Source organism: Mya arenaria, chromosome 1, assembly GCF_026914265.1.
Source record: "Mya arenaria isolate MELC-2E11 chromosome 1, ASM2691426v1".
NCBI classification, from domain to species: Eukaryota; Metazoa; Mollusca; class Bivalvia; order Myida; family Myidae; genus Mya; species Mya arenaria.
The window spans coordinates 21,715,490-21,727,502 of NC_069122.1; the positions used below are offsets into that span (position 1 = coordinate 21,715,490).

Genomic DNA, 12,013 nt, shown 5'->3' on the forward strand with positions numbered 1-12,013 from the left:
TATTTTTGTCTCTAAGCTTACGTTTTTCTTGTTGACTGTTTCACTGACAAGACCAGCACAGAATTCATCCATTTTGGAATGTTGGCTAAAAAGAAAAAAAAAACAGTATCAAACTTGCAAACTCTGACAGCTCGTTGTTTGGAAATAAGCACAACAGAAGCATTGGCAACACCGTTTAATTGAAACTGGCATTACTCAGGTAAAAAAATCAACCCTTGATAGCTATGGCAGCTTCCTTCAAACGTAAGAGAGCGGATGATGAGTGTTTTTTTCATGAAGTTACTATGCTCGGTGTCATGTTAAAACTAGTGTCAAATTACATTGTCAGAATGTATATACGTTCTGGATGTAAGTTTAGTCCGAGCGCCAATCTGTGGCTCAACAAAGATTGTTATGTTACAGATGAAAAAAGTCATACTTAACACAACATATTGAAGACCGTGGTTTAGTATGAAGACCGGATAACGAGACAAGATATGGATCCTACTTATCATGCAATTAAGACTAATAGCAATGTATTGAGAATTACCTGTGAGCATGCACATTCTATTATAATATATATTAATAATATTCAGGCAAATTATCAGTGCAAATAGAAATAAAAGAAAGCCAATAACAGTTAATTGTTTTCCAAACCTGAGATACGACCTCTGTGAAGATAATGGCATTGAACCACATTAACTTCATAATTTGAGTATTTTATAAATTGATTGTGTGCGTCCTCTAGTTTGGCTATCTAACTTCTGCTTTTCTGGATAGCTTTAGCCTTTTCACAAATGTGTTGAAATTGAAATGCTCTTTGAAGGAAACAGAAATTAGATGACAAATAACCTTGATGTTAAATATTGTTTTGTTGTAAAATTTGACGCATGGCGAACACTTAATAGGCCTACTCAATGAGAAAAACGTAGAAAAGTAGACAGCCTTATTTCTGAGGGGGAGGTAAATCAGTCCAGGGAAGTTGCCTCCCATACTCCTCATTTTGAGAAAAGGGCTTATCAGTCCATGAAATCACCATGAAATTGAACCAGTCAATTAATCACCACTTAGCGTGCCACCCTGCTTGGCTGTTTACTGTGTGTATCCAACAGATGTTCCTTGACCGTTATTGCAGTATGTGAACTAAATATTCTGGAATTGAGTGTGTCTTGTGTTTAGGTTAAAAATGAATATCTTCCAATACAGAAAATGTATGTTGTCTTTTAATACTTTGATGCCCATTTCACATTTATGACATATAATGTTGAATTATGTTTTATACATAAACCTATGTTTGCGTTAAGCATTTTTAATTTACTGTTTTTGTGTTTTCTTTTGTTAAAAAGTAGAGCACAATTTAAATAACAAGAGATGGTTTAAATGTTATTCGCAATTAAAGGACAATTCTTTACTAAGATTTACATATACAATATCAATATGAATATCAGTATGAATTGCCTTTGTCTTTAGCATTCGAAAAGAATAGGCAATTATATCATCAAAATCATTGAAACCTATTTATTTCAGGTACAATTTTGCTTCGAAATGGTGGAATTTAAAACCCTAGGTTTGAAAGAACTTTCCATTGTAACTGATGATACTGGAATATAATATGTTGCTTTCCAACAACTCATAGATTCTTTGAGAAGAAAAAAACTTCCCAACAAGACTAATTTTGTAAAGGGCAATGTTTTTCGGTGGCTGAAAGGAAAGGAACACATTGTGAAAGAAATTAATGAAAAAGCTGTGTTTAAAGCTCAAAATGTTGTGCATTTCTTCTTTGCCCATTCAACACAGTCTGAAGTATGTAGACAATTGTCAAAGGAACTCTACAGTCAATGCATCACAAGCAAAGTTCAATGTGGAGTGACATCTGTGTTTCAGATATACAAGCAAGTGGCATCTGAAAACGTTTTTGATAGGAATGACATGAAAACATTAGAAATTAATGAAAATGATTTGGAAACGCTTTACACACATTATAAGGGACAGTTTAGTGAAGAAGACTCGCAAAAGTGTGTTTCTTTGTGAACATCGTTTCATGCGTGCAAGTGATATAGATGTGGGAACAGAAGCGTACGAAAGCTTAATTGCTAAAAAAGCATTATATTATGAAAACTTAAAACAAACCCAAACTGTTGCTCGCGAGCTTCTTAAGCAGTCAAAAATTGAAATTACAAAAAGACTGAAACGCAAAGAGGTAGCAGGTTTCGATGATCAGATTTGTGTGGTGGGCAGAAATCGACACAGTCCACTTTTCATAGAACTAGACATTGTCGACTCATTCTTTGATAAATCTGTCATTGAACATGTACTTTGTGTTGATTGTTCATGGCACTGCCATCACGCATAAAGTTTTGTCATTCATTGAAATGTCTTATCATGATCACTTTATGGGACAAAAGTTAGCACTGGTCCTGAGAATGGGTGGAAATGACTTCTTACCCAAATTCCATGGTATCTCTCACAAGAAAACAGTTGAAACATTCCTAAACCAGAAAAATTTCAGAGAAAATCTATTCACATTTGACCTTTCAATTACAAGCAATGTGAGCATATACAAGGAGATGATCAAGACATTGTACACACCGAAGAATGTTGATATAGGGAAGTTTTCATTTGATGAAATCAGACAACTTTCCATTCTACCAAATGGCGCCGCTTCTGTTTACGAATACAGAAGTCCTCAAAGCTGGATGCCACCCGAAATGGTCATCGAACAACGTGGTAAAAATGTACAATGTCTGATTGACTACTATTCAACAGCAGGGCAACATGAGGCTCGCTTGCCAGATTTCCAAGCAAACGACTGCTTGAAAAGATTACCTGATGGAAATATAGAGTACGATCGTAGGCCAAACCCATATGTATCAGATATAAGGGATGCTTTCGTTATAAACCATGAGGAGCTGCTCAAAAGAGTTCGGCAAATTAGAAAACGGAAGCAATTGAGACGACACCACAGAAGGGTGCACGGCGAAAGCTCAAACCTAAAGCTACGTCAACACCACGGTACGGTCAATATAATTATATTAAATGTTTAGTCTTTTATTATGTATGAACAAAAATCTTACACATTTTTTAAACCTAATGTCATATTGATCAAAAATTGAAATCGGCAAGATTTGCTTTTGGTAATAACCCGAAATAATGTGCTACAAGAACAAAAAGACTATAAAATGTTTGCTCTTGAATCAAACAGTTTTGCATTTTAACCATTTTGTACTGAAATGAAACTTTCACTTATTTCAGAAAGTCCATATTTAAGAAGACCTAAAAAGATGCAGCAAGTGTCCTCACTGACAAGACAATCTTTCATATTGAATGCGTAGATAACGAAGTTTGGTTTGGATTTTAACTTCAAACTGTATGTATTCATAAGTAGCCATCCCATGTAAAAAAAAATTGTGTCAGTATTTGTACGCATTCTGTTGAAAACCATTCGTATTGATTAAGTGTGTAAAATAACCCTTTATCTTTCCTTGTAAATATTGTTATTATTCATTTTAATTAAATTGTGTATCTCGAAATTTGCACAACACTATTGTTCATAAAGTGATAATTTGCTTATGGTCTGCATGATTGCATAATTTGTGTGCAATGTGTATATATACGAGATAGATACTTGTACAGTGATATTTTATTGTATGAAATCACAATGTTTTTTTATATTCTTTCTTGTTTTCAGTTACAAAATACAACTATTTTTGTGTATAAGGCTTTTGAATTAAGAAAAAGAAATACACAGTTAGAGCAAATGTTTTGTTATACTTGTTCATTTTTTACCTATTTCATTGACTATATGTGTATGAATTGTTTAAAACGAAATAAATTGTGTTCTGTTTTGTTTCTGTTCTTTTTTTGGCTAAGGATGGGATATACATATAAATGACAGTATCATTAAAGAAACTGTATTCGCTATGAGTGTTCAAAAGCTTCTGTTAATGTTTATATTCTTTGCCATCCAATGCAAACAATGATATGTTTATGTTATAGATACACAAAACTTTGTTAGTTATTATGATTATTTTATAAATCTCACAAAAAGAATTTTATTCTGAACTTAGTTTATAAAACTATTTTGAAATATAATGGAATTAATTATTCAACTTGAATTTTCAAGAGTATACAAAATCAGATGAAATGCTCTGAACAGTAAAGACAAGAATAAATGCAAGTACAGCCTGATTTTGTTGCTAAAAATCTGTTCTCAGAAAAAAGTGTTGGGAATTATGTCTCCCCCTCTCTGGGGGAGACATATTGTTTTTGCCCTGTCCGTCAGTCCGGTAGTCCGGTAGTCCGGTAGTCCGGTAGTCCGTCAGTCCGTCAGTCCGTCAGTCCGTCCGTACGTCACACTTCGTTTCCGATCGATAACTGGAAAACCGCATGACCTAGGATCACCAAACTTGGTAGGGAGGTTGGTCATGAGGTGTAGAAGATCCCTATTGTTTTTGGGGTCACTAGGTCAAAGGTCAAGGTCGCGGCGACCCCCAATGTAAAAAACATTTCCGCTCAATATCTTGACAATGGTTTGACCTAGGTTCACCAAACTTGGTAGGGAGGTTGGTCATGAGGTGTAGAAGATCCCTATTGTTTTTGGGGTCACTAGGTCAAAGGTCAAGGTCGCGGCGACCCCCAATGTAAAAAACATTTCCGCTCAATATCTTGAGAATGGTTTGACCTAGGTTCACCAAACTTGGTAGGGAGGTTGGTCGTGAGGTGTAGAGGATCCCTATTGTTTTTGGGGTCACTAGGTCAAAGGTCAAGGTCGCGGCGACCCCCAATGTAAAAAACATTTCCGCTCAATATCATGAGAATGGTTTGACCTAGGTTCACCAAACTTGGTAGGGAGGTTGGTCGTGAGGTGTAGAGGATCCCTATTGTTTTTGGGGTCACTAGGTCAAAGGTCAAGGTCGCGGCGACCCCCAATGTAAAAAACATTTCCGCTCAATATCTTGAGAATGGTTTGACCTAGGTTCACCAAACTTGGTAGGGAGGTTGGTCGTGAGGTGTAGAGGATCCCTATTGTTTTTGGGGTCACTAGGTCAAAGGTCAAGGTCGCGGCGACCCCCAATATAAAAAACATTTCTGCTCAAAATCTTGAGAACGGTTTGACCTAGGTTCACCAAACTTGGTAGGGAGGTTGGTCATGAGGTGTAGAAGATCCCTATTGTTTTTGGGGTCACTAGGTCAAAGGTCAAGGTCGCGGCGACCCCCAATGTAAAAAACATTTCCGCTCAATATCTTGAGAATGGTTTGACCTAGGTTCACCAAACTTGGTAGGGAGGTTGATCATGAGGTTTAGAAAACTCCTATATTTTGGGGGGTCACAAGGTCAAAGGTCAACGTCGCTGTGACCTCTAATGTAAAAAAATATTTCCGTGCAATATCAGGAGAATGCTTTGATCTAGGTTCACCAAACTTTGAAGTGAGGTTGGTCATGATGTCTAGTTGATTTTGCAATCAGTTGGTCAAAGGTCAAGGTCACTGACCTTGAGGTGAAGAACCGGTTTCTGCTCAATAACTCAAGAACGTTTACACCCAGGAACTTCATACTTGGTATGCCAGTTAGTCATGACTAGTTGATGGCCCCTATTGATTTTGGGATCCATCATTGATTATTTCTCACCTACGACCACACAATGGGGGAGACATGCGCTTTTTCGAAAAAGCAATCTCTAGTTTGATACGGAGAAGCAGTATTTATGACTTTGTGGCTTTCCTTAGATCATTATCAGTGAGGTGTTAATAAACACTGACCCCTGGATTGCCTTTATCAAATTGAGCAGTTTTGGGGGGCAAATACTTGGGACTGAAATTTCGTATAGAATGAATGATGGCCGCCAAAAGCAATCAGTCTCTATTCAGAATAACTGGAAGTTGAGAGATGGGGTCGATTGTTTTTATTTTTTTCTCCGATTTCAATTATGAATGACTCACGTTCTTTTATTTATTAACTGTCACTCTTCTGAAATCATTACTTTGTTCGTGTAAATGATTCAACTTTTGCTAAATTAAGATAGAAGTAACTCAGTCAGCAAACTAAGGTTAACGATTGTTGAGTATGTCCTATAGCATAGAAAAGGAAATCCGATTTCGTTTTATATGTCTGTTTTATATTATTTTCAATATTTTTAAGTATAGTGAGCGCCTATAAAATATTGAGACTTGGGAGCTATCATTTGATTTTAAATTATGCCATTCGAACAAATACCTACATATTTATTCAGCATTCATTTCAGACAGTTGGCACACATTCATTTTAGCCGTAAAAGTATTGTTCTGCATCAGAATGTAAAATGAATGTACTTTTTCTTGCAAAAAAGTGTGTCCTCGACTTACAGAGAGTGAGTGGTGCTTTGGCTGCGGAATTCACATCATTCAAGAGGCGCCTCATTGCTTTTAAAAGATAAAGCACAACTACAAATGCATTGGCTACTTGAGAAAAAAAGAGCCAAACACAATCAAAACACTTGATACACGTATAAACGAATTAAACAACAATTAATACAAACATATAAGTATGCCCCTTTCTATAGCTTCACATGTAAACGTGTATGTTATGGAATCAATATATATCAGTAACTCGAAATCACTTGTGAAAGGTGTTTACTTTCAGTCAAAGCTGTTAAATACAATGCTAATCTGAAATTGATCTTTGCAATCAAAAATAAATAAAGTTATATCATGACATACGTTTACGCTATTAAATGTTGCTGAAGAGTATAAACTGTTTGAAACTACATATAGAACAGATCAGTGCCTCTAGGGGGGCTTGACTCAAGACATTCGTAACTCCTCTTATTGATATATGGAATTACAACTGTATTGCAATGATCCCTCATCCTGTGAGTTGAGATTATATTACAGTTTTGTTCCGAAACACGGAGATTCAATAATTTCGTAACGCTTTCTTCAACTGTAGTAATTGTAGTCACTTCTGAAAATGGGTCGTAGCCTGATTTTGAATAATTTGATTTTACCCATTTATCTCATGATGTACCTGGTACATGCTGATCATGACGTTGAACAGTGAACAATGTTTTCTAATCAATAATCTTACACCTTTTTGTATACCTCAATTAACCTGTCATGCCATTAAAGCAACTGTTTAAACTGTTTATAAAAATACATGTCTAACTTCCCACAATTGATTGTTATGCCGCCTTTTTGACGAGTGTAACATTCCACATTCCACGGTTAATCAACAGTTTGCATCAATCAGCCTTATATAAGAAGCTATTCATTGTCAAGATCAACTTTAGCAAAAAAGAAATCTTCAGTATACGCCAGTTGTCCAATTTGATGTCATTCGTCTGGAAAGATAGCACATAGGCATGAAAAGAAAAGTGGCAAAAATACCTTTATGACATTTAAAGTCATAACGGGGAAGCCTGAACTTCTGAAAGCATTTTTTTTAAAAAAACTATGAACTAGTATCAAACACTTTGTAATAACTTTACCCAAGATCCATAAAACAAGCATCTTTTTATACATATGTGCTGCATAAGCCTAGGGGTTAATCAAACAAGAAAGCTTTAACGAATGGTTAAGCTTACTCCGTAACTAATAATGAACAGTTCATTGACTTCATTTTTTATATCAAGCGTTTTAAATGATAAACTTTCATTGAACAGTTTTATTGCATTAAATGTGGTTCGCATTAAAAAGAAGTTCGTGTGCAAATTGTGTAAGCTTTTTGTAAATGACATGTACGTACCAGTTATAAGACAATAAAACTATGGACAGAACTTTGTTCACATGTTGTTAAGTTACTTTGACCACTCTTTTTTATTAGTGACTACATTGGTTTCTACTCTGAAGGTATACGAGTGGTGTATAACAGGAATACGAGCGGTGTATAACAGGTATACGAGCGGTGTATAACAGGTATACAGGTATACGAGCGGTGTATAACAGGTATACGAGCGGTGTATAACAGGTATACGAGCGGTGTATAACAGGTATACGAGCGGTGTATAACAGGTATACGAGGGGTGTATAACAGGTATACGAGCGGTGTATAACAGGTATACGAGCGGTGTATAACAGGTATACGAGCGGTGTATAACAGGTATACGAGCGGTTTATAACAGGTATACGAGCGGTGTATAACAGGTATACGAGCGGTGTATAACAGGTATACGAGCGGTGTATAACAGGTATACGAGCTGTGTATAACAGGTATACGAGGGGTGTATAACAGGTATACGAGCGGTGTATAACAGGTATACGAGCTGTGTATAACAGGTATACGAGGGGTGTATAACAGCTATACGAGCGGTGTATAACAGGTATACGAGCTGTGTATAACAGGTATACGAGCGGTGTATAACAGGTATACGAGCGGTGTCAAACAGGTATACGAGCGGTGTATAACAGGTATACGAGCGGTGTATAACAGGTATACGAGCTGTGTATAACAGGTATACGAGGGGTGTATAACAGCTATACGAGCGGTGTATAACAGGTATACGAGCAGTGTATAACAGGTATACGAGCGGTGTATAACAGGTATACGAGCGGTGTATAACAGGTATACGAGCGGTGTATAACAGGTATACGAGCGGTGTTTAACAGGTATACGAGCGGTGTATAACAGGTATACGAGCGGTGTATAACAGGTATACGAGTGGTGTATAACAAAAACAAACATGTGAATAAACCGACTAATGATACCACAATAACACAATAATTTACAATTTGTATTGACACTAGCTGTACCATTTACAAGCAATCCCACTATCTGCAATCTTAGCAATTAATCCTTAATATGTTAAAATGCAAAGCATTTACTGACCTTTTTCATCCCAACTAAAAATATAACATACATTCTTATTCTGTACATTAAGTAAATCAGTTGTTTTCAATGCCGTTATGTTTTATAAGTTTATTCACCAGCCGTGAAAACTGTGACATTACTGCCTTAATTAAGTTCATCACTTAAAACTTAAACATACGACATCTGGCAAAAACAGCTTGAACCTTTTTACCTCTAGACAAATGACATACTGTGTTGAGTGTTAATTCACAAACTGTTTCGAAACTCAAGAAACAGTGCGGTACAGTACTTCACTTCGTCGTGTGTGTGAATTGCTTCCCGTGATTTTGTGTGAATGCTATATTCTAAGTGACTTCATTTTTGGAACCCTCTACTATGACTAAGGGGGAAATGCAATGTTCTTAGGGATGTTTCTTCAAGTGAAATACATTTTCCTTTGATACCAGCGTTATCTTTGGTTTCTGTATGGTAACTTCAATGCTGTATTTACCTTGTTTTCATTAGTCCTAGAACAGTTCAGTCATTGTCCAGTTTACATTGTTTTTATTGTGTTTCATGTCGTGTTACATTGTCGGAAGTCTGAGTTGATATTTATCAAACTGAAATTAGAATAAGAGCAGGCTTCTTGATTTTGTATGGTCTCTTATCGAAACCTCATCAAAGGAATATATTATATACGGAAGGGGAAGCCATATATAATTTCTAAATGTCTTTGAATTAACTAAAAGTGAAAAGTGAAGCGGGATTTTTCTGATCTTTCTGATATTGGACTAAATATTTGTATTCTCTTCTCCTTTACAATGGCATATTGCTGGATTCCTACTTCAATTAAAGCCACTGGTGATTTATTCTGTATATGGACAACACGCTAATTGACAGTGACAAAACACTGTTGAAATAAATATTCTGAAAAAACGTAGCCAATATTAGAGACAGGAAAACATCAGTATATCGATGGTCCACCAAGAATGGACTCGTTATGGAATCAATGGTAAAACAATTAAGGCAACGTGCCATAAATATATCCTACTGGAGAACTAAACTTTGTTATGACAATCAAAACAACCGTTTGCAAACCAGTCAAGTATATGGATTCAACAAAACTGTTTATAATTTAAAAATTGAAATCTATAACTAGAGACTAGAGAGTAGCTGTTTTACTTTTAAAACAAACTATAGCCTGGTTTAAGGTGGATTCAAAATATATGGCAAGGCTTATCAAAGCCATAGATATACACACGTAGATGACGAGTGCTTAAGAAATCGTCGTCTTGGTGATTCTATGGTCCAAATGACACCATCGCCAAATTTTCGGAAACGCATTGAACCGTACGTATACAAAGCTCTGAGGCTCAACTACCTGAGGTTCTTGTTTTCTCTAATTTGATCGGAAATAAATAAGACAGTAATACTTTAAGCGAAAATATTAGCAATGTTAGTAATGATAATAAGTATACCCAAAATATGTCATTAACCTTTGGGACGATTTGAGAACAAAGACATATACAAATTCAGGTATATTTATATTTCAATAAAGCTATAATATGGAACCCAGAAATAAAGTCATGCTTGCTATAGTTAACTTATGAAGCAATATAAGCCAGATAGGTCAATGTTTTTCAATACTGAGAAAATTACCAAATTTATACCTATGTTTGATAATAAATTGGTTTCAAAATAAATAGACTATAATTAAATAAAACATGTTCATTGTAGCTTATGCGAACAATTAGAATGAGCAAAAATACCAAGACTCTTGACAATAATTTATAGCTACTTATATTATCATATGTTATAAGTTGCTGCCATGTTTTATATTTCGTTCATATGGGGTTATCTGATATTTTAGAAAGGAACATAGTTGGCACCCACGATTCGTTTGCAGTGAAAAGAAGAGTTTTGCAGTGCGTATGTACTACCATGGGTAAAAGAAAAAAGAGCTAACAATGTAATGTATAAATGGCTTATTATTAAATATCTGAAACGGAATAAGGCGCGATCATGTTGTATGAGTGTTTGTTGACTATACAATTTGGAATCCCAGCTGAATATCGGATAAATTTAACAATGGGTGGGATAAAAGTTAGAATTAACACACCTGTTTTGTTCAGAAATCATGTAGTTGCATTAGAAACTGGGATTGCAGTAGGAATGAGCAATATCATGTGTCGTAACCTAATAACCTAATAACTCGAACCATTGAATGTGATCAGATAGGGATTATGTTATTATGATCCGTTCAGAACGATTAAAACAGCACATATACGTTTATGAACACGGTGACGTTTTACGTTACATATACCCCTCTATAGAGCGTTCCACCTTAATTGAGTATTACTATTAACACATTATCTCTTATATGAGCAGTTGATTCCAATGCCGTTCAAAACGATGCTTATCTGGAAGATTATTATATATAAAAATAACAATAGATACTATCTTGCTTTTAATTACTGGTAAAATTGGAGGTGGTCTGAGGGCACAACATAACGATTAATTATCCTTGTCTGTACAGATGCATAGAACCGATCAGTTAAACTGTCAGCTGAGATTACGCAGAGAATCGTTTGTAAAACAGGTCAAGGGATCGGCCGACAGTTCAGTTGCTTGTACTTCGGTTGTCGTTTTGACGAATTATCTTAGCCAGAATAATATTTTATACATAAGAATTATTATACAAGTTGACGAGGCGTATTACGTCTGTTTGACTTCTGGGAAGCATCAGAATCGATCAAATGGACAACAAATATGGGAATTGCAAGACCAACTTATTCAAATTTTTATGTAGTGTGCATATGATTACAAAAAAATAGATTTTTAAACCTTTCCCAGGTATAAAATCTTGTCTTTTTTCTATAATTGTGCGATAGTTTTATAAACAATGCACTGCCACGGATAAAGGATTAATGCATTTTTGAGTATTTTAATACAGACTGTATAAATATACTCTACGCTTCAAACACGAGATGTATAGACTTTACTTTGCCCACCAAAACAAATGCATCAAACCAGATTATTGGACATGTTAGTTAAGTTTAAATTTAAGGTTTCCTAGAGCAAAATACCTCTAGATTGAGATTGATCGACCTACGTACTATTTGTTTCCTATATGCATTGATGTAGAAAATGCCCTCAACGTCGAGTTCGGTGTGTAAAGTTTTCTCTGTTTCGTGCTTTTCCGTATGTTTCATGTTCCTGAATATGTACATGTTAATAGTGGCGTGAGTAAACTAAGGTTATTTCATGTATCTA

The 12,013-nt window shown here is 35.6% G+C and overlaps 1 protein-coding gene across 12 annotated transcripts in view; it reads right to left on the reverse strand.

Moving 5' to 3' along the window:
- Positions 1-12,013, reverse strand: part of LOC128233539 (parathyroid hormone/parathyroid hormone-related peptide receptor-like) — a 96,247-nt gene that overhangs the window by 12,995 nt on the left and 71,239 nt on the right. For 10 of the 12 annotated variants that reach the window (XR_008260723.1, XR_008260718.1, XM_052947335.1 and 7 more), the window contains exon 2: positions 22-85. Coding sequence is in view for 10 of the 12 variants with exons in the window: in XM_052947335.1 (XP_052803295.1) it covers positions 22-85 (64 nt within the window). In the remaining 2 variants the exon portion in view is untranslated. Of the gene's footprint in view, positions 1-21; positions 86-8,779; positions 8,895-9,251; positions 9,304-12,013 lie in introns of those variants that run through there. The other 2 variants (XM_052947280.1, XM_052947299.1) reach the window with 2 other exon arrangements.